We start from the raw sequence: 23,641 nt of genomic DNA, 5'->3' as shown, positions 1-23,641 counted from the left end.
CTGTCAGGCCCATATAAACAGACTGAAACAAACTGTTAATATTGCTGTCTAGGGGGAACTAAAAACAGACTGATTAATTGTATTGGCACCTTGCTGCCTTTGGGACTCTGATAGAGCCTGCCTTATTAGGGAAAAGCAGATCACTCTGAGGTTTCTTTTATTAATACTATTTGCATTATCATCATCTTTAAATCTATACCTTGCTCTTGAACCCAGATCACAAAATGAAGATGGCAGTGAAGCTGGAAATTCTTTGTGTCCTCTGGGAAGACAAAACTGTTTACAGTGCTTACAAGTAACTTTTTCTGAAGAATTCCAGATGGCTATAAACCAGGTTAGCTCAGGATCCAGTTGGCTTAAATGTGGAAATGTTATTTATAATGCCTGGTGTGCGTAGATAGGTACTTTGGGAACTTTGAAGCTTGGCATCTAGCAGAGAACTCAGGGCTGAACTACATTGTGAACTTGGAAGAAGCAAGTGACTAAGTAGAAAGAAAGGAAGAAAAAATGAAGGAAAAAAGGAAAATAAGCAGAAGAAATCCTAGAAGTAGCTAGAAGGCTCACAACAGAAGTGGTCTTCATCAGTTATAATGATTTGTTCTCAACTATTGCTTCACTGGATTCTAAGCTCTTTTTATATTTGCAAGGGGGAAAAAAATAAAGGAACTGGGACTTGGCTGGGAGGAGAAATAAGGCCCTCCACCGGTGCATATCAGCAGTGTTCCTTTGAGATTAGCCAGCTGAGACTCTGAGCCTGTTGCTGAGCTCCCTGTTTTACAAGGGACGTTGTTCTGCCTAGTTGGCTGTGGCTGTCACCTCAGTATTGCAACACACATAATTTGCCTCAAATGTCTTTACTCAACAAGTTCTTGCTTGTTTTGGTTGCCTTGCTTGTGTGGATGGTGTTCAGGCAGAAACATACAAGACTGAAACCTAGAGCTGACACAGAATTAGTAGAAGTGGAGCTGTACAGATCCCACCACTACCTGCAGATTGTGGGATGATGAATGAAGGGCACAGGCAAACAAGATTAAGTCAATAAAATTGATAGCTGGCAAAGAGTGAGAATCTCTGAGTCCATTAAATAACGAGGTTATTCTGTGAAGCTGTGCTGAATGATGCAAGTTTTATTCTGGTTTTGCTTTCTTCCTTTTATCTCTAGACATAAGACACACTAACAGTGTGTCCATATGCCACAGCCTCTTTTCCTCTGTTTTTATCATGGTTGAAGGCTCTTCAGGTCAAGAATTATTTTTTTGGGAAGTCTTCACACACCTCCACGTCTGCTGTAGGGTAGGCTAACCCAGGTCAACCCTGGAGCTCTCTCTGGGCTCCCTGCTCTCTTAGCTATACACCTAAACTCGCAGTTCAGGTGTTGCTAGCCCAGGTATTTTAGACAGATAGCAGTGACACAAGGTAAATGTTCTGCAGCGCATTTGCCTATACATGAGTGCTCATTGCAGTGCCCTTGCTGTGTAAGTAAATCTTCTGGATGGTAGTGAGAAACTACAGGGAAAATTTTCCCTCTTGTTACTCATCTCTCTCTGATACCATTTGCCTGTCAGCTCTAGAACAGCAGTATGTCAGTTTTACTCTAGCAAAACTCCAGTGCAGGATGCATTACTTAGCACCTTACAGGAAGGCCAAATTAGAGCTTGCTGTTGCAGCAGGAGGTTAAAGATACACCTCCAGTGCCACAGACGTGTGGTCCTGGCTGAGCCTGCCGGTCTGTCAGCACGAAGTGAAACAAGCCCAAATTCAGTTATGCTGAACAATAGACTCCTGTCACTTCCTACAGTGAGGCCTTAGACATATCACTTCTGACACAGGAGTAGATTACTTTCAAAATATTTGTGTAGCAATCGGGAAACCTGTCTAAACACATCACAGGAATCCTGATTGATCTTATGCAATCACTATACCACCAAATACCTCATGTATGTGAGGCTGGGGCTATGTCATCTTTCAGACCAAGGACAACAGAAGGTCATTAAGTCATGTCCAGGCTGTCGAAGGAGACTGTTTTCTCCATTTTCTTTGCAATGTGTAGGCCCTTTGGAGAGTGGAAAATCCCAAAGCAGGAGAACAAAGACACAATATGTGAAATCAGTAGACTGACTGCAAAACGAAATTTTGAGCAGGAAAGGATTTGGTTTCATAGCACTCAGGGATCTGCATTAATGACAAGACCAACAGAAGATGAAAATTTGTTGCACGGGTGATTGGAAAGAGGGTGAGAGAGAAACTCATTCAAAGAGGATATCTGGATATCCTGAGAGGACCCATTGTTAAGACCAAACAACACCCCAAAGTGAGGAAAGGTGAGAAAATAAATGCAGAGAAGTATGCACGAGCCATTTGCTATTTTATATAGATCCTGCATGTATGTAGTCATTGCAGTTGCTGAAATAAAGCATGCCTGTTGATGAAGCCCTTACAAACAGACTCCCTCTTTGCTTCAACTCTTGTGTATTTTTTAAGAAGTAACTGTGCATGCAGGGTCCTTGCAAGTTAACATCTTAAAAAGCATTTGGCTAAAGCTGCAGGGGATGGAGTTAAGGTGGACTTTGAGCTAACAGAGGTAACAAACAGAGCTGGAGCAACAAGACGTGTGCCAGACAGCCAGGATGGAGGCAGTACTGCTGTCTGTTCAAGCCAAGGGAAGGTTAAAAGCACAAGCCAGTGCTCTACCATGGTAAGCATCTAGCTGCGGAGCATGCCAGTGTGTATACAATAAGTTTTCCAGAGGACATGCAGGTCTTTCAGTTCATGTTGGCATTTTCCAGTCTAGGGGCACACCTGCACCTCCTTGTCAAATAGATCAGTAATATTAGACATCTTTCAAAATGGTAGTTTCCATTCATTTTTTGAGACTAGATTGCTTTTAAAAAACATAACGATTTAAAAAGAAGTTCCTATTGGATGCAGACACCACATTAAATATGACTTGTACCATTTTTATCCTTGTGTTTTTATAGCAGAACTTCCAGCAACAAACTGCAAGGGTTCAGAAGTGCCTGACTAAAACAGAGAGTATTTTCTTAATCTTCATTTCAAGTAAATTGGGGGATCTAAGCTATTTTGATTTAAAAACAGAAGTGTGTCTTTAATTCTCGGCATCTTGCTTTTAGTAATAGCAGGATTTGATTCCTGAGTTTGATGTGTAGTAATACTTGTCTTCCACAATATTACCATAACCTTGCCCAAGTAACCACTGAGGAGAGAGAGTTAGTGTACTGCATTTTAGCTGAAAGTTTGTATACTGGTTCTGGATGGCTGATGGATGATAAGAGTAGCTATTTTAACATAGGGATGCTCATGGGGAATTTCATAGCATCATGAAACAATACCTGATCTGGACATGCATGCTAATAAATCTAGCACTTAGTGTAGGCTGAAGATGTTTAGGAATGGCTGCTCCCAGAACATAACCAGAAGGGTATTCTTACCTCACAAATGTGGAATGGTTCACAAACACTTTTTTAGCCAAACCCTTAGAATTAGAAAAAAAATCATTAATCTGGTATAGTACCACAAGAATTAAATGAATACATAGTGTTCTGTTTTGTTTTAAATTAATGAATTTATTATTACCTTTCGACTTTCAAATCACTGAGTTTCCCAGAGCCTCACTTCCCTAAGTAACTTTTTTTTGGCTGGAAAGTTGGGGTTCTTCTCTCCCAACATACTTTCAGGAGCTGCAATTTCCAAGGAAATACAAAATCAAAAGCCCAAATAAACCTATAACAATTAGCAACAGTGGAAAAAATCCTACTTTTTCCCCCCTGCCTCTGATGCTGTTCTTTCTACCTTAAATTGATACGTTCTGTGTCAAATGAATTACAAGAGAAAACCTAGCAAGAGATGTTATTTACCCTGCACAGATATTTGGGATAACTGGCAATTCACTGATATCTCTCTGTACCTTTAAAATCAAGTAGTAACTCTGGAAAATTTGAGCTCCTGTCAATGAGATCAGAGCGCGCGCCGCTCCTGCCCACGTGCTACGCGCACTGCCGCAGCTGTTGGTGGTACCTGCTGCAGGGACTTCGGAGGTCCTCTTGCCCCTTGTCTAGGGGGCAAAAAAAATATGGGAACAGCAGTAATCAACATGTGGTTGCCTGTCAGCTGCTTTAGTTTGCAGTGTGGTGCAGTAGCTTAAAAGTAAATTTGTGGTGGTTTAAGTGGCAGTGCCAGGGTACGAACTTTCCTGGCTGAGGAAATGGACTCAGTACCTGCTGTGCTGTGCCAGCTGTGGGCGTAGCAGCTTCCTGCAGTGGGGTGGAGGATGTCTGAATATGGCTGCGTGCTAAGTTGGCGCATCTGCGTCTCCTGTCATGAGTCAGAGCTCAGTCATACAATTTTCAACCTGGTCAAACAAGACACTCCTGGCTGGCACATGAAATCGTGGTGCCAGCTTCCCCTCCCTGCCTCTCCCCGCCCCCACCCCCATCCTAGGTTTCAACAGGGTTTTTTGGTACAAAAGAGGCTCAGTTGTGCCCACCTGCCAGCTAACTTGATTTCTTTTGATTACACTGTAAAAAGAAGAGTTCGCTTTGCTTATCACGTTTGTACTTTGGTTATAGTGTCAGGCCTGGGCAGATTAATTGGTTGTAGCTTTAGCAGAGCTGTCAGGGTATTTAACCCATTGGAGAAAAATTACCTAAGCTGATGATAAACAGGCTTTAAATGCAGAGCAATTACTTAGTGCTAACAAAGCACCATGACTACACACTTTGTCCAAATGCAAAAAGCAAAGTCTTATCAGTGGTCCTGTTTGCAGGAGGACACTAAAAGATAACCTTTGTTTGTGCAAATACTTACCTGATAAGATCATCCGGAAAGGGAATGGATGAAATTTCTGATTCTATCTTGCCTGAAGGTTATTCTTCAGATTACTAAGTATCAAACAAAAAAGAATACTAATCACAAACTGAGAATGCTCAATTCTCTCTTTTAGTTGGACCGAAAGTCTCCAATGGTGGGTTTCTTTCCTGCTTGCATTGATTGCTTTTATTTCTGGCACATAACAATAAAGCAATTTAGAGACCTTTAACCAACAGGACTTTGGATTTCATTGTTCACAGGAACTGGCAAAACTAGAGGGCTGGTTAGCATTGAACTTGGTTTGTTCATTGCAGGCTTAACCCTGACTGGTAGCCAGGGTTTTATAGCACAGCAATCCTGTGACTCACAACTGTTCCATTTTGCATTGGTGGTGAAACTGGTCTGGGAGTTTCCAAACTGTGAAAGCTTAGGAGGTGCTTTTAGTGAGATGTGCAGTCAATACCATTTGCCTCTCAAGGGTCAGAGGTCACATTCTGAAGCAGCAGAGGTTTTGAGTTTTTATTGTGATGAGTCTTAACATCTTGTGTTTGACCTCTGTCTAGCTCACTCCGGTATTCTTCCGTGTGAAGATTTGACTGAAAGGGCGCTGTTTATTGAATGCTTTTAATTGACCAGCTTTAAAAAAAAAATCCGGTTCATTATAGCGCTTCAATCAAAAGATTTACAAAACTGACATCTTTTATTTTGCTTTCAAATAACTTAAGAGAGATTTCCTATTTGGTGTTTGTAAAGGATCTTTATATCAAGGGAAAAATAAAATGCAAGCATGTCTTGGTCTTTTGGGCCAAGGCCTTACATTAACCCAAGCATGCTCAAAGCTCCATCTCATGCAGACAGTAAATACGTATTCTCTAGTGAAATGTTTCTAAGTGTAGTTATTGTAGCCTGCTCTGTGGTCTGTGTCAGATTTTTAGACAGGAATGTGATTTTAGGTTGATTTGGATGCTGTGTAGTACTTTGAATGCTAATGCAATGGCATGGTGTTTGTGTGAGCTCCATTTCACCTGCTGTCCTCTATTGACTTTGGCCTCCTTTGGCCAATTTCAGTTGCAGTTGACAGAGGGGTGGAGATGGCAAAGGTATTACGTTCCTACTAGTTATGTGAGAGGAAACATCTGGGTTGAGAAGCAAGAGGCTCTGAATTAGTCCTGTGTGCCCCCTACTGAAGAAGACTTTATATAAAGCCATCACCTCGTTAGGCTCAGAGAACCTGTGCAGACAAGCAAGCCATTGGAAACTGTACATCATTCATTTTCTTGCCCACTTGGTCTCTGTGGATTTCCTGCCCCACCTGATTTGCTTGCATTTTATGATGAGGTTTTTTTTTTAAAATATGTTTGAGTTTGATATTCCGGTGCCTCTTATGTTCTTGTTCCTCACCCACTAGAGGCTGACAAAACTGGCGATAAACAGGTGCATTTCTGGGAGGTGGCTTCACTAGTTATGTTCGGGTAGCTGTTGAGTTTTGTTTTTTCTTTCCAAGTGGGACTAACAGAAGTTTTCTGGAGATCTTAATTGCAGATGTGCAGCATAGCAAGATGTGTTTTTTAAACAGCTGCTCAGCTCATTGCAGGTGTGGTAAAGGGCACATCATTTATATTTAAAATGATCAGGGACTAAGCTGCCTACTTCTAGGCAATTTCAGTGGTTTCACACTCATGGAGCTGTGTGCTCTCCACCTTTGGTGACGTGGGCAGGTGTTGAGGGAGTGTTTTGTACCTCTGTGTATTGGGAACCATATTGCTTCATAAGAAGTTTTGTAAATGCTGTGGTACATGTGAGCTCTGGCTGTTCAGCTGTTTTTCTGTGGCCCACCACAACCAAATTATGATTTTTTGAGTCAACAGAAGGACTGCAAATCTGAAGCTGGATGAGCCTTACTGAGGGTTTTTTTAATGCCTCAGTTTCCATAGCAATGGAAGTAAGCACTCCTCTCACTTGAGTGCCGGATATGTGCAGGTATGTGTATCTTGCATAAGACTGGGAGGGCCGTGCCTACTTCTTTTCCTGGAAATAAATTTGGACAGGAGGAGGTGTGTTGGGTGCTGGCTCTGCAGAGCTGCTTCTGCAAGCTAACATATCTCAGGGAAGGGGACAGTTACAGGCAGAGGATGACTGTTACCAGGGCATGTGCTGGCTAAGACCCCCCGACAAAGGAAGTCCCTCAGTCATGAGTTTGCTTTTCATCTGCACAGTTTTTATTAGGAGGTAGAACTTGCAGGAAATAAAATGCAGTCCTTGAAGGCAGGGGAATGTGATGTTAGTCATTGATATTAGTTGTTGACAGTTTCCGCCTTATGGGCTATTCAGGCTATTTCCTGAAAAAGGAAATCTTTCATTAGCTAATTATTTTCCTTAGCAGTGCTGTAAGGGCATCAGCAAATAATACAGTTCCTGGCAAAGCTACAGTACTGTTTAGTGCCTGCCTGTGTGATCAGGGGAGGAATGATGGGGAAATTTTAATGACAGAAACTCTATCAGAGCTGAAAAATACTAATGCCTTCAAAATGCTGTTCAGAGTTGACTCCCTAGCAATCAATTTTAATAAATCTTCTATGCGCAAATGAGGAATCCCAATGTCATATGTTGTCTGATGTCTGGATTGTGACTGTTTTTTAGTGGTCTTTGACAATGTGCCAAATGTATTATGAAGGTGTGATGCAGCAGAGCCACTGAAACATGTTCGCCTCTAATGGGAGCGATGGTATAGCCTCCAGAACTGAACAGGGGAAATGCAGTGTCCCAGTGAGACTGCAGCTGAGAATTAGGTGGATAGAGCAGACATCCTTGGTGAGTCAGAAGGAGCAAGGGCACAGTCCTGCTCCAGAAGAGTGCTGTAAGATTAGCAGTGCCCAGTTGTCAGTGCCTTGCTTGCAGTACTTTTCCCCTCCCACCCCGATAAAGCTCAGATTTTTTTCAAAAGCACAGGAGTATGAAACTTTGTACTGCTCACCTTAACAGCAGTGAAAAGTCACAGTCCCTCCAGGACAGCTTTGAACGCATCAGTTTAAGGTAGCAGTTTAAGACAGCTAATGGGGTAGAATGAACTGAGGTTCTTCCATTATTTCTCAGATTTGGTGCTCTGTCAAAGATTGTAGTTGGTACTGTTATCCCTGCTGATCTGTGTTTTAACTAATTATGTTGTTGCAGCTTCTGAAATATCTTCTTTGAGTTCCTATGTACTTTCTCATTAGTCTCATATCATGATCATGTAAGTTCATATCAGCCTTTCAGTATCTTTGGTTTTTTGAACATGTCTGGTGGTCTTTCTGTTCACTGCCATTCAGCTCTACTATTACAAGACAGTCTTAGCCAGAGCTTTGTTCATGCATTTAATAATGTCAAGAATTTCATTTCTGTATTCTTAAAACTACATGGTTGTAATACAGGAACTAAGTTCACAGTTTCTTCTCTAGGCAACCTGTAGTGTAAAATAGTTCCACCTCTTGAGATGTTTGGTTGCTTTTTGTGCAAGAGTGATGTGATTCTCCACTCTGCATGATACCTTGGCGTGGTGTTATATTTGTTCTGTGCGGATGGAAAATAAAGCTGGTTGGCTGGTTATTTCTCTCTGTGTGTGCACAAAGACAGACATTTTAATTAGATGCACTTTTTCTCTTCCTGACACCTCTATGGCAGAAACATAGGTTTCTCATAAACTTTTCTTGTTAATATCCACTTACCTTTACAAGGTCCATTTTTCTCTGTAATGTTACTTTAACCCAGTTTTTCATTTTACTGCAAGTCACTGTAATTAGGACATCTCTTCTCTGTTCAGGTTTCTGTAACTTAGCTTTACTGAACAGGTCTGTCAGTGGATGATCAATGATCTTGCCTGAAACCTTGGTTTATGTAAGGAAAATATGCCTTTCTCAAAGAAGCCATTATAAAGTCTATACCAATACATATATTTCTGTATGCAAAAGGGAATTGATTTCAATCAACTTTATGTTGGAAGAACAGTATCTGCATGACATTTCCCCCAATATTTCAAATTTCAATTTCAGTTTGAAAAAAAACATAAATCACATCTGAAATTAACAGTTACAGCTTTCTAGCAGACTAGGAATATTGTACTGAGAACCATAAGAAACACTTTTAATGTGTAGTTTATTTGTTTTCATTACTGGGTTAATTGTTTAAAGAAACACCTCCTGTGGTCAGGATGAGCTTTCAATGGCTGTAAATGTCATGGTACGTGCTCGCCTGACAGATGGGGAACGACAGTGGCACAGCTTTCATTCTTGTTGTGGAATTGTTGTGCCAATGAGGAATGCTGTAAAAGTAGCCAGCGCTCACAGGGTGACATAATTTCAGTTTCTGACAAGCTCACTCTTCAGGATCATTGTTCTGTAGTCTTTTGGGGGGGGGGGAGAATAAACCTTTGAGTGTCCCAATCAAAAAGGCATGATGCACATCCATTTTCCTCTCTTCTAGGATCTTTCCCAGAGAGTATCTTCTCCAGCAAATCCATCTTTATTCTCTTGCAGACCTTCAGCAGGTAAGTTTCTTCAACTAATTCTACCTGTTGCACACCAAGCCTGTTCTCATCTTCAATGCTAGTTGTACATTCTCCCTTCTAGCTAATAGTAGCATAAATAGCTTTACTTCCAAGCCATCTCTGTGGTTCATAGTTTAATATAAAAATGGGTTAACGGGCATTGGTTAGTGACGAGAGAAAAAGCCTAGGGGGTCAGTGTTGAAATGGGGCTGGAAAGAGGCTGCGAAAGAAACTGTAGTCTGCAAAGGTAAATTTGCTGTGAGAAATTTTTCATCTGATCAATGAAGGCTCATCTAAGGCTCAGCCTATAGGTGACAAATGGTATTTATTTCTTTGCTTGAAAGAATAGTTATTCAGAAATTTATGAGTTTGTACAGTCCCTAGTGCAACATTCTTATTTAAGAAGTCTGCTAGGCATTGCCACAAGGGGGGGAAAAAAAAACCCAAACAAACCCACCACAAAAACCTCAGCAAGCCTGCTGCAGAGAGTTAAGCCATGCAGTGTTACTATGACAGATGTGACGTGCCAGCAAAACGTGTCTTTGCATTGATATTGATTGAACTAAAAAAGGACCTTGCAGTACATTTGCCTGAACAGCAGAGTTTTATTATGTACCAGATTAAACAAGAAGAATTTGGCAAAAAGAGCTGAAAAGGGAGGTTAGGCAATCTAAGGTGAATGTGCTGCAGTGCTCAGGTGCATGATGGAGGAAGCAATGAGGTAAGATGCACTAGCTGACCTAGGCACATCTGTGTTTACGCTCAAATGCTATTGCTAGTGATATGTAAAACATATTATTTAAAGTTTCTTCCACTGATGCTCCCTTTGTCCTCTGGTGCCTTTTCTGCAGGGTAATGGGTAGCACAGTCAGGTCTGGATGTTCGGTTGCCACACTTAAGTTGACGTAGTTCTGATGCCCCTCAGAGCTGGAGACTACAGAACTGCAGGAAACATGGCTTTTGTTGGCTGGTGAAGTCACAGGGTAGAAATTATTCCATATATAAAATAAAAAGGCCAGTCATCTGAGGTCTAAAACTGTTTCCACATCTTTTCAGCATGTTCTGCTATCTCATCTTTAATAATCAAGCCATGGAAAAGCAAGCTACTTAACTCCAGAGCTGCAGTTTCCCTGGTGGGTCTGTCTATTAGCCCCCAGTGCTTTGTAAGCTGCTTAATCAGTTTCTAACATTGGTAGTAGATGTTTTAGAAGCAATCAGCAGCTTATCAAGCACCCTGTGGGAGTGAGGGAGGGCAGAAGTCACAATTAATCCATTGATTTAGCAGTTCCATTTTAGCATGTTTCTTTGTGTTTGTGTTTGCAAGACACCTCCCCTTCCCCTGAGGGCCCGGGTCCCAAACTTACCATATTTCAAGGCAATATAATTTGATTACAGTTTCTGCTGGCGTGGGTTAAATTGCATTTACCTTTTAATCTAGCTGTATCCTTGTTGTCAGCCTGGAGAGCATTTTCCACATTTCAGAGGCTCCAAGTTTGAAATTGGATTGCCTGCTTTTGTCAAAGTGGAACCAGAGTGGAAATGGGATGAGGGCCCCATCAAGAAAGTGAATTCAACAGCCAGAGAAACACTAATACCTTTACAGCCCTCCCCTAATACCTTTACCTCCTCCCCTGGTTTGCCCCTTACCACTGCTTTCTCCCAATTGCTCATCATTTTCTACTGGCCTGTAGTTTGGGTGTGTTTTAATCCTAAAAGTTTCCCATCCTTTTGATTCCTCTGCTGCCTGTTTCCTCATGTCCATAGGCTGCTTTTGCACTGTATCCTGCTGTCATGTAGATTGTGTGTGTTTGGGGAATTAACTAAAAGGTTTATTAAAGATTAATAGAAAGATAAGGCATGGTGAGCGAATTAGAAAAGCAGAGAGGGGTAATCTACAGATATAAGCAGCCTCTACCCTGGTTAGTCCCCGCTCAATTCTGATTTGTTTCTGAGCTAAGTTCTCTTTAAAGATCCTATAAAACATGGGTTGTTTCCTACCAAGCAGCTGAGTTTCAAAAACATGGTATGAAGGTCTGTTCTTAGGCATAAGAAAGTTGAAATGCCTGTTTGCCAGTAGATGAAGCAGCATATAATCCTATTCTAAAATTAAATCCAATTTAAATTTCTTTCCAAGCTTAACAGAGCTCTATGCCTAGACCTTCTGGATGTGGCAGAGTACATACTCGAGCTATCTGATGGTCTGGGGAAGGTTGTAATGTGGATCCATTTGGACAGGGCTCTACTGGGGAAGACCTTAATTGAGGTTAAAAGCAGAGCGGAAAAAATTGAAATAAAAATGTCCTTAATGTTGGAAACTCACCAAATCGTGGTAAGGTAGTGCTTGCTAATACTTTACTCATTAACAAATGCCTGTAGTGCAGATCTTTAGGCCTGACGTTTAACCAAAGAGGCAGCATGTATGTGCATGTTTATTTTAAATATAAACGCAAACACCCCAATACACCCCAGAAAGGTTTCACTGCAGACCACTGCCCCAGGGACTACATCAAAGTTTATGGCAAATCTATCTATGGGCATTCCCATGGGGTACATATTATTAGAATCCTCTTGTCGTTGTTGTTGCAAGTGTTAGCAGATGAGAGAACTAATTAGGAGCATTCAGATTTAACAAGCAGAAACACAAAGTGTGACAGCTTGCCTATTCTGCCCCATTGGCTATGCTTTCCAGCCCTCCCTGGCATCATCTGCCCAGAGAGTAATCTGCCCTGCGTCACATATAACACCACTGCACACCAGTTTATCCAGGACTATTCCAATCAATTAAAGCTTTAAAGAGGGAGATGTCCAGTTGCTAGGAAGTAAACGCTCACTCCTGAGATTGCTGGGTTTAGCAGACATAGTACACTGGAAAACTGGATTATTCTAATGTGCAGTATAGTCCGTGATGGTGCAGAACCAGTCCAGGGTAGCTTCGCCCTAAACCTATTGGAGGTGTGAACTCTGTTCTCTGCTGATGTTACTAATGGATGTATCACTGGTTTTACAGCCATGCGGACACAGTTATACAAGTTGGAGTTAAAAACCATCCATTCATTTTGTGGGATTGTGGGGCTGGTTTTGGTGAGACTAACAGTTTTTACACTGTTACATGTTGATTTGGACAGAAGCTGACTCAGACAAGGCTCTTGCATTTCTTAAGAAAAGTAATTCTTGCTACTTGCACTAGATTCCATGCTAACAGGAGCTTTTAAAGTAAAAGACTTAAAGTGGCTAATCCAAGTGCTTAATCCACACAGAGAGTTAACTAATGTCTTGTCTGATTTTTGTTAAATAGCAAGATATACAAGCGTACAAAGTGATGGTCTTTACTGTAGAAACACTATCAATAATGGCAATTATTTCATCCTGGTTGTACCACCCCCAAAAGATAGGGTAAAATAAAAAGGATCCACGTAATGGCAAAAATGGCTCGGTGTCAAGGATGGAAATTGTGAGCAAGATAGGAGATTTAAAAAGATGATGATTTGAAGGTTTGTGTACACAGGAGTACTCAGGAAAAAAAAAAGAAGTGACAAAATATGGGAATTTAAAATGATGAGTCGAATTACATTGAAGCACTGTGTAAATACTGTTATTCAAAATATAAGTGGCTTTCATTTGGTTTGTCTCCATTTACTTTGGAAGCAAAGTGAGCTAAATTGTATTAAGGCCATTTTCATTCTGAATGTGTATGTCTGTACAGGGATTTAATGTAGTATAATTTATCCATTTTAACGTTGTAGATAAGCTAATCCATTAAAATTTAATTAAAACGGCCATTTACTTCAGATCGACTTTCCTGACCATCTACCTGTAGATGAACCTACAAACTATGTGAAGAACGGGAGAGAAAGGGTGAACAGGAGAGCCCTATTCTCACAATAATATAGCATAGGTCATATAGTGAATAGCATAAAAATCCTTAATGGAAATGCTTCTTTGCAGAACACACAGTGAGCATGAGGAACTTAATGCCACAGTAATATTACTGAGGCCAGAAGTTCATCATCTTTGAGAGGATTACGTATCCATAATGAGAATGTCCACAGTTACACTACATAAGATAAAGAGATTATAAGGTTTCAGAATAGACATATTATTTACTGAGGGGATTAGGAAGATGTCTTCCCTATTGACAGATGGGTCAATGATTTCATCATCCTCTGACATATATAGTACTGATTACAGCGTCTGGTAGGGTTTTGGACTAGGTGAACAGTTGGTCTAACGGAAGCATTCCCAATAGAAAACCTTAACGTTTGTGTTCAAGATTTTGCACGTGTAAAGTTCCCTAACAAAAATGTGGGGATAAAAAAATGAACTTCAGTGAAACATGAGTTCCACCTAATTCGAGCCTAGTCTATTGCTAGATCAGGATTAGGAAGCCTTAGAAGAACAAAGAAATTTTTAGATCTCATTCATTTTTCCAGGCTTTCAACCCATGCTGTACTTTCATCACACCACCTTTTCCAATAGTAAGTTTGGGTCCTCCCTGTATTTTCCTAGACTGAGGTGGAGAAGGAGATTGGAGACGCTTTTTCTAGCATTTTTGCATGTGCAAAACTTTACTTTGATTTAGATGAGTTGTTTCATGAGTCCCAACAATAGCAAACGTTGCAAGGAGATGTGGGCTTTTTTTTTTGCTCTTGCTGTTTTTGTCAGAAGTAGTACTTCTTTTCTGATCACTCAGTCCTCATACCGTTACTGAGAAATGTTCAGCTTAGATTTGTAACATACAGCCTGATGACTTCCAGGCCCATCAGTGGTGGTGTCCTTGCCCAGCGGTTCCTTTTTATTCACACATAAAAAGGATGGGTTGTGGCATTTAATCCACGTGCCTGTGCTGGTAAAAGCCAGTAGTGTGCATGTGGCTACATTGATGGACAAAACTGGGTTTCGGCTAACCTGCTTTGGGCTTGCTCTAGTTTTAAAACTCTTACTGGGATTAGGTGCATGACAAACACCCCCCACCCCTGGCCCTTAACAGATGTAGCCGTACCTGTTAAAGTGTTAATAGCAAAAGACTTTCTCATTGATATAACTTAGTTTGTACTATTTGTTTCATTCAATGATTTGATATAAGCTGTATCAGCTTAAACTTCTATTACCTAAGAGGTTTACCCATGTAGCTGTACGAGCAGATCCTTTTAAGTCTAGGCAAGCCCTTTTTTCGCTTGAGGGGCAGGTGGTGGCAAATGAGGAGAATTAGGTTTTTAGCAGGCTTGACAATGCTGAGATGGCTGAAGAATTGCTTGTTGCAGTTCTCTGTAGGAGTTTGCTGTGCTTAACAAGGGCAGCAAAATGCCAGGTGCATCTGTGCCATAGATGCCACAGCTCAGAGTTCAGCACCGTAGTGAAAACATTGATTTACATCCCCAGCCTCCCAAGCAAGCATTGACACAGCCTGTGTGACAGAGATGCAAGTCCTGCAGTGCGCTACTACCAGTATTCAGCTGGCGACAGGTTGGAAGACATTGCTCAGAGTAGAGCTGTTTTAAAACAGTGGTGGGTTTTAACTGGTGTCTGACATATAGCCCCTGCTCTTAAATATTTGGTAGGAGGTAGACAGAAACAGGTGGTTGTGTGGGGAGGTAAGAGGTGTACACATCGTTAATTTGTACAGTGGTCCAGTTCTCATCCTAAGGCACATGAGATCTGTACTCTCTTCCCAGCTCTCCTGCAGGCTTTCTCTAACACACAGGAGAAGTAAATTTTAATGGAGTTAAGGTAAAGTGGGTCCCACTTTACTCTTGTGTATGTTGAAAATAGACATCCTAAGCACAATTAAGTTCAAAAGAGGGAAGCCAGCTCTTTGGAGGCATAGTCCATCTGACCTATTTTAAATATGTTGTGCGATTTAAATACATCAAGATTTTGAGGCACTTAAATAATTCTGTACTTGAACTATGTAAACATGCATCTTGGACCAGAATGGCATAATGCTAATTGCCATCTTTAAGTCCCTCCTTTACAACGTGTGCCTGTATGACTGTGGTAACTCTATTAGCAGAAGAATATGAAAATAGTCCTAGGATGGGAAAAACACATAATATACATTTCCATAATATTAAAAGGTCTGATAGCAAACCAGCAATTAAACAGCTTTTATACTTTCCTGTGGCTATGGCGCCTTTATCACTCATTTCTGTCACTCCCTGGAGTTTGCTAGCACTGAGCTGCCTTTCAGCAGAACAGGAAACTTCAGGTTAGCTGATAGTCCAGGTGTGTGTATAATTCCCCAGAGTGCTGACAGCTCTGGTTACAATTAGTGGCAATGGCAATGATCTTACTGGTGTTTCCTTTTTCCCACAGCTGTGCTGGGGAAGGGAGTTGCTGTCATTCAGAATGGCTTGTGGTCAGGTGGAGAGCATGGCAGATCTGGCCGGGCTCATGGGTGAAGAGCTGGCCAGGAGCATTTTGGCAAGCGGCAGCCAGGAAGACAAGTTCATCTCAGTTACGTGTGTTAAAATCTTGGAGGCAAAGTGTAGAGATATAGCAAGATTGTTAATAGATATTTTTAATAGTAGAACTGGTTTTTGCGCAGCTTGAAACCAGAGTTTTCAACAGGGCTTATTAAATACATGTGGTGTTTTTCCATGTGAATATGTAATCTAGGTTGCTTGGGGTAAGTTTGGCTTTTTAGAATGAAGTTCTGTTTTAAAATAACCCAGCAGTGGTACCAGTGGCTCACAGGAGCTTCTGAGTTGAGATCTCCAGAGATATTTTAATTTTTTCAGTCCCTAGAAGAGGCAGTAACAATATAATCTACGCCTTTTCTAGTGCTTTGTGCTAACTAGGTTTCTTCTGTTCTATTTTGCTGCGCAGAATGAAAGACCCAGTACTGGAGATCAGGGTTAGCAGTGTGAAAGATTGGGCTCTAACCTCATTGCTGTACTTCACATAAAATGGCTGTTCAGGAGAGGCAGCTGGGCATATCTCAAGGAATAACATCCCAAGAAACCAAATCGCCTGAGGAAATAAAATACTCTTTCAGGGCTACCTGCTTGGATGAGAAAAGAAAGAATTTTTTAGACTACTTTTTAAAATATGCTTTGTACTCACAGAGTTTTTTTGAGAGTAACCCTAGCCATTTGCTTGGTATGTTGCTTTCTTGTTCTAAAATTCTTCAGAGGACGACTCCTTAAAATGCCCTGATCGGTCCTGTGCAAGGTGGGAAAGTTTCTAATTTTGTGATATCACTCATGAAATAAAATCTTAGTGGGCATGTGGAGTCAGTTAATACCTCTACATGCAGTTGCCTGTTTAATCTTCAAAAGAAAAAAAAAAAGGGGGGGGGGGGGGGAGGGAAGGGGGGGAAAGCACATGTATACTCTCTGCCTGAATGCATATTTGCTTGTGCGTGTATTTAGAGTCGTGTATGTTTTTAAGCTAAGGAAAGTGCTTTCTGTTCTCTGCCAGCCAAATTCCTGGTACTCTTTCAACCTTGTTTGATCAAAACAGCCTTTAACCTTTGCTTGAATACCTGTTTCTTAAAACAACCTATAATTCATCCCTGCAACAAGATTAGGAGAACTTGGGGTGTGACAAAATTGACATGTACCTGCCTGGAAACCTTGGGGGAAGGAGAAAGGAGGAAAGACAATTGAAACACAGTGAGTGTGAAGGCAGAGGTTGTGGGGCTGGAGTCCTGTTGCATGGCTGGCTGGGAAGCTGGCACAGCTGATTTCCAGTCATGTTGTTTATACTGAGACAATTCCATCTCTTTCTCACTTGTGTCAGCTTGCACCCAGAGATCTGCTGAAATCTCAGACTTTTCTTCCTTTGCATGAGAGGAGTGGGGGAGGGCTTGGAGGGACCTTGTCATCCTCTCTGCCTCCTGCTATAAATTCAGTCAGGCTGTCACCAGTTTGTTCTTCTCCCCCAACCAATGTAAAACTCTGTCTTCACCTTGCCCCCTGCCTATATGCACTCATCACAGATTAGCAGTGTTTGCTCTTGACCTTGTTTTGTTTTTCCTCCTCTTTCCAGTGCCTGTACCAGTTAGTGGCTAATTTGTGGAATATCACTTTAATACCAAATTAAAGTGCAACATGTTGCATGGTCTGGTTTGGAAGGGCCACGAACAGCAAATGGCTCTGCCATCCATGCAGACTACCTGGTGCAAATAAGTCAAAGGGAGCTTGTGATTTCTGTTCATTCAAATTCTCACTCATTTCTGCTTTAGTTCGATTTATTTGGAAGTTGGTTTTGTGGGTTTTTTCGTTCTTCGCAGAGTTTATCACCAGGTTTCCTGTCAGGATGTTCTCTGCCTGGTGTGGGTGAAGAGACTGCACGATGTTGCTTTGTCTGTGTCAAGGCCAGCGATGGCAAAATGGCATCATGTGTGTCAGAGCCAGTACCTTGTGCTGGTGTCAGCAGTGGATGAAGAGTCCCAGGCTTCACCCACTCCTGTCCACCCTGCTGGCACCTGTACCACAGGCTGAACAGGCCTTTGGGACAGCCGGAGACCTGCCAAGGCTGTAAAGGGAAGAGGAGAGAGAGGATGGGGTGGTATCGCGCTTACTGTCAGGAGCTGGGATTGTGGCCCACAGCATGGCTGTAGCAACAAAAGTTGGGGCTCTCCTGAAGTTACTGTTGTGTTCTTTTTTTATGTTTTACAACAGGGCATAGTGACTGATTCTAGTGTGAGCGCACACCAGTATTAGGAAACCATTCTTCCCTTAAGTCACTTGCAATTTAAATAAACAAGGCAGGCAATCTGAAAGAGATGACTGGGAGTCAAAGTGGAGCAAGGAAAGCTGACCAGTCTGGTATATAGCACAAAAGATGGGGCAGAGCTGAGATCTGATATCTGCCTCCCTGGGGCTTTTACCTCATAATCATCCTTCCTCCTTCTATTTCCCTTTCCTCTGAACTAAAGATTAATTGTGCATTGAAATTGTAACAAGAATTTGCAGTGTTAAGAATCTGGCGAACGGAAGGGAAAAAATCCTTAAGGAAATAAGCAGTCTTGTGAGCATTGTCTGTCCCTAGATATAAATGACTAGGAACTTCCCAGCCAAGGAATATGTTTTCTCTTTCTTTTCTCTGCTGCTTCCATTATCCTTAGCTGAACATACTGTAGCGTGATCGTCTCCAAGTCCATGTTTTCATCACAGAAATCCTGACCCTGCTGAAATCTGTCATGGGGTAGAGATTCCATTTAACCTTTGCCCTTTAATGCCCAATCTTCGCACTTAACAACTGTGGAAAATATCTGCCTGTTCTCCAGTTAGCAAATAGGTAAAGGCAATCATTGTAGCTTTCCTGCACCCTGATCTGCTTTTGCTCTTCCCAGCTTGTGACAGAGATTGTCGGTGACAGAGAAGAGAATGCGTCAGAAAATGGTTTCTGAAACCGGTTGTGCAATTTAAGGATAGGAGGTAGAGTGTGAAACCAAGATAGTTGACTGCAGCAAAAGAGATCTGAGGCAGGTATTAAGAACAACTTTCCAGGTGTTTCAAGTGCTGGAGAGTTGTGGAACCTCTGTGACGAGACGTTTTTAAGCAAGTCGGACAGTCATCTGTCAGTTGTTTGTGCCGTAGGGTGAGGAATAAACTGGAGGTTTCTAGAGGTTTTTTCTAGCCCTATTTTCTTATATCATTATTAGTTCTTTCAAAAGCATATTTCTCATCTGTCCTTGAGGTGAGGAAAGATTCCTGAGCGTCTAGTCCTCTACCACAGAGCTTCCATGAGTGGTATTTGGAGGGTGAACCCAAGTGAATCTGTTCAGGAGATTTTACTTTCCCTTTCATTCAGTCCAGGAAGGACATTATCTGTGGTACTCTGAAATCTAGGCAAAGCTGAAGCTTTGCTTGTTAAAAAAAAGGCTTGATTCAGACTAGCTGTTTCTGGAGGGGTAGAAGGAAAACAACCAGGAAGAGACAGAAACTTTGTCTTCGGAGGATGGTGGAAAGCTATGTATGATTGTTGACTGCTCCTTCAGATAGCTTAATTCTGCCAGGCTTGCTTGTGATGCTAATGCCAATAATTAAAGGACTTTCTATCCCTTCAATGTATATAATTGGGGATGGTGAATAAGCTTCATGTCTGCCACCCCTTCTATTTTCTCAGTGCCTCTTGGCCTTTTCATGTCTCTTCTGCATTGCGTCAGTGCCTCCTGGCAAATTCTGTCTGTGTCTGTCTCTCAGATAGAGCCAAGTGTGCGTCTGGCCTTGAGACATAATCATAAATTTCGTTCTGTCAGGAGGAGAGGTTGGGACAATCCAGTTGAGATTTGAACCTGGAGTTCAAGGTGTTTTAGGGATTTCATATCACTTAACCCATCCCCTCCAGGTGTCACTTGTGTCTGACATGTAAATCAGACTGGAGCAATAAACGGAAGAGATTGCTTGGTGCTCCAGAAGGAGGTTGTGAGGCAAGCCTGTGTCTTTAAAGAAAGTGCCTTCTATTAAATGTTATCTGCAGAGAAATACACCAGCCTGTACATAAGTAGTTAGTTACTGCTTCAGTGTTGGCTTATAAAACAACTTTATCACCTCTATGACGATAATGATTAACAAGCTGATTTACAAGGGTGGGGTCACAAACCCATTTGGCAAATTTAGCTTGTCTCACAGTGGCAGTGATACAGAACCTGAGTTTTACAGTGTTTTTGCCACTTTACCTGGAATACTAAATCCTGGTGGCGGGACTCTTAAGCAGAGCAGTAGCAACAGATACTCCTCCATGAGGATAATAACCAGGGTTTCCTCCTGTGCTTCTGGTACATGAGGGAATTACAGGTCTGGGTCTGAGGATTCAGGAGAGTTGGGGACATTTCTAGCTCCCTTCTCAGTGTTCATTCACCGATCACTTAGCCACAGTGAAGTGACGGTGTTCCTAGAAATGCTGTTACATGAGGCCTATGGATGTTGGCTGTCCATTGCTGGCAGAATAATTTCTCTTCCTTCTCCTAGATTCTGGATAGCTTCTGTTAAAATACCCTTCATCTGTTGATTCTCCATTATCTTGGATCTTAACATAAGAATTTTTTTTCTTTTTTTTTTACTGCTTGTGATTTTACTTTCATTATCATATGTTGGAAATTACCCAGACTAGCAAATTTAATCTAACAATTATTTTAATCCAGAAACCCTTGATGTGGTTTAACATACCGCGACACTTTTCAGAATTTGGGCTTCTTAACTTTGGCAGTTCCTCACATTGAGCAGAATAGTGTATCTGAAAGCTCAGCAAGGTATATCCCCTTTACCGCCTGTCTTGATGGTCTTCATGTAGGTGATCAAAGATATTCAGGACCTCTATGTTAGGTAAACATCTACTGCACTTTTAGAAGTTGGTAAAAATGCACAGACAGGGTAGGAGATTTGATGATCCTCACTAATTCACAGTATAGACTCCTGCAGGGATGGAGTTCTTACCTTTTACTTCTTAGCTAGCATTGCTGACAGGAGCCCCGCCCTCAAAACAAACACTTACTGCCCTGAGAAATGTCTGAAAATGGTACTGTTTTTTCTCTCCTGTCCAGAAATTTTATCTGTCAATTTATGTGGCCATGGTGCAAAAGTTGGGTATTTCTGTGGACTTGGTCTAATAGGCTATGGAGGTGTTACTCAAAGCAATAGTGGATTACAGCTGACTCCTTTTTCCTTCTGTTTCTGCACGTCCCCCCCCAGTTCCTCCTAAAGCCCTTGTAATATTACCTCTTTGGGAATTACGCAGTCTGAGTTTCGAGGGGACTTCCATGCCTTCCTTGTCTAATCGATATGTGATTGCTTTTCAGTGACACCCAGTCAGAGGCTTCTATTAAGTCTTTTCTAATTTGAACAACTGTCAGGAACTGGAAAAAACTAACTAATTTTGTGTTAGGTTTTCTTCCTGCATTTTTTTGTCTTGTTCTGTTTTTTAAACAGGGGGTTATTACAAGCTGTGCGTTTAGCTTACCATATCTCTGGGTTAGAACTCTCAACAGGGACAAGAAGTTCTACCACTATTAGCTTGGCCACTTTTCTAGTTTGGTTTTTAATATGAAAACATATATATTGCAACACTGTGCTCACTACATTTCTCTCCCGTGGGACTAGTTTGTGCAACCCTCCTTCATGCTGGTAAGTATGTTCTCATACAAGAAGTCTTTGTTGACTGAAAAAAAGGAAGACAAAGTGACTTGACTTCTCTCTGCTGTGTGTAATAGGCTGGAGATTGAACCCCCTGTATTGTGCTGCATGGGAGGAGGAGGTTTAGGGGTGAGGCTAGGGCTGGGGAGTTGGGGCCTTCACAGATAGACTTCTACCAGCATTGTGCATGGCCTGGATAGCTCAGATGAGGGATGGTGTCAGGGCAGAGCTGTAGCTCAGCATGTGTCAGAGGTGAGGGGACTGCCTCTCCTCTGGTGCAGGGCTGCGTCATGGGCTCAGAAATGCGTCATGAAGGTAGGGCACAGGGATACCAGTGAGAGTCCCCTGGGCAGCACATGCTGCTCCTACAAGTTGTCTGTGGGCAATAGCCCTGTTGTGTGCATGGTGGGCCACTGAGGAGGATTTCTCTGCCTGTGGAGGATGCTGTGGGTCTGTGGCCTTTCCAGTTCTTATTCTCCGGAGACATCTGGCTGCCCACTTGTTTCTGAAAACATCGCCTTGATAGAGTGAGGGAACTATGAGTAACTTCCAGTCTTTGGGTAGAAGGATCAGGAAACCTCTGGGGCTAGCAGCCCTCCTGACAAGTAGTTAAACTTTGACTGTTCACACATTGCCCTCATGATCACATTAATGTGATGTATCCAAACGGATTTCAACTTGTACCGTAGCCCCTGCTGCCTTTCATCTTCTCTGTCTTCCTGCTGAATCAGGAAAAACATAACCCAGTGCATGTGTGTCATGCTTTCCTGCTACCCAAGGCTCTCACAGCCATTGCCAATATTGGTTTGTCTGCTAGTGTTTGGCAATCCCTATGTTTCACCCCAACCTCACTCATATGGAGCACAGATTTATGCTGCTACACAATTAAACAGTAGCACAAAGATATACAGATAAGAAAGTTTGATTTGCTTTACTTTTTCAAAAGTTTGGTTTGTATGAAAAGCCTCTGTTCTAGAAATCATATGAAATAATTGTCCTAACACTCCTTTGGCACATATTAAGATACTGTGTACCCCTTTAATTTCTTCCACTGCTGTAGACAAGTCTCTACCAATACCACCTCAGCTTTCCTGAGCTAGCTGCAGGAGTCTGGGCAGCAGGGTGGGTTGCTGCTCCTGCTGGCTCTCCTGGCTTCTCTCCTCCCTGGCACCTGGAGGAGTGCTCTGACGGGAGAGATGCTCTCTGCAGTATGGGCAGGGAGCCTGTACAGGAGGATCTTGCAAAACACAGTTTGTCCCATTTAGGGTGGGACATACGTGGCAGTTAGTGTGAAAAGCAGTGTTTGTTTTGTTGGCTTAAATTGTAAGTGCTTTGAAGGCAGAGCCTGTCTTTTATGTGTGTACATGTGGGTGTGTATTTTTATACAATTCCTAATGCGAGACACGCAGTTAGGAGCTGCAGTATGCAAAGCCACAGCTTTCTCTCCTGTGGTAGCTCAGAGAGTTTTTCCAGATCCACAGAGGTCGACAGTGATTCTGATTTGAACACTGGAGCTATTCAGAGATGCAACATGCTTTGGGCCTCCAAACACAAGTGTTTTCCTCGCATTGTCACCAAGCAGCGTACCTTAATATATTCCAGGTGCAGCAGTGGTAAGCCAGCTGTGAGAGCATGGCCTCATGTCCAGAATCTTTTTGGGATGGGTGCCTTGACTGGTTTAGGAGGAGAAAGCTGCAGTGCACACTCCATCAGCTGATGACCAGGATGCCATCATCGATCACCTTTCACCCTTAATTTTGGACAAGGAAACAATTGCTTGCACTACAAAGAATTTGGATTAGGAAACAGACCTTGCTTTTCATGTGTGCTGTAGGTAGAAGAAAATCTGAGCTCAGCAAAATTTTCATTTGTTTTAAGCTTGGTGCCTTTTTATTTTTTTTAAGAGGCAGGAGTAGATTTTTATGCCTTTGCAGGTGCATGTTGAGGCTGTATTATGTTACAAGGATAAGTCAATGATGAAATTTTTGGTTTCTGTTCCTTTGGCATACTCTTAACTTAGTCAGTTTTGTGCTACATTTCCACATTTCTTATGAAATGTGGTGGACTGTTCTGCAGCTCATAGTGTGTGATTTTTCAGTTTCTCTATTCTGTAAACTTATTTTGTAAGCTGAAATGTCCTTAGGAAAGGTTCGGGTCAAAGCTTAGGAGTGACTCCAACAGTGAGAGCAGATGTGTGCTGTGTTAGACTGCA

General features: G+C 42.0%; 1 protein-coding gene across 1 annotated transcript in view; it reads left to right on the top strand.

Annotated features, from left to right (window-relative positions):
• Window positions 1–23,641, top strand: part of PLEKHM3 (pleckstrin homology domain containing M3) — a 90,589-nt gene that overhangs the window by 46,500 nt on the left and 20,448 nt on the right. The window contains exon 7 of the mRNA XM_064451845.1: window positions 9,286–9,349. Coding sequence (XP_064307915.1) covers window positions 9,286–9,349 — 64 coding nt within the window. The remainder of the gene's footprint in view (window positions 1–9,285; window positions 9,350–23,641) is intronic.

This window comes from Phalacrocorax carbo, chromosome 5 (assembly GCF_963921805.1).
Source record: "Phalacrocorax carbo chromosome 5, bPhaCar2.1, whole genome shotgun sequence".
Classification (NCBI taxonomy): Eukaryota; Metazoa; Chordata; class Aves; order Suliformes; family Phalacrocoracidae; genus Phalacrocorax; species Phalacrocorax carbo.
This window is presented reverse-complemented; position numbering and strand designations above follow the sequence as displayed.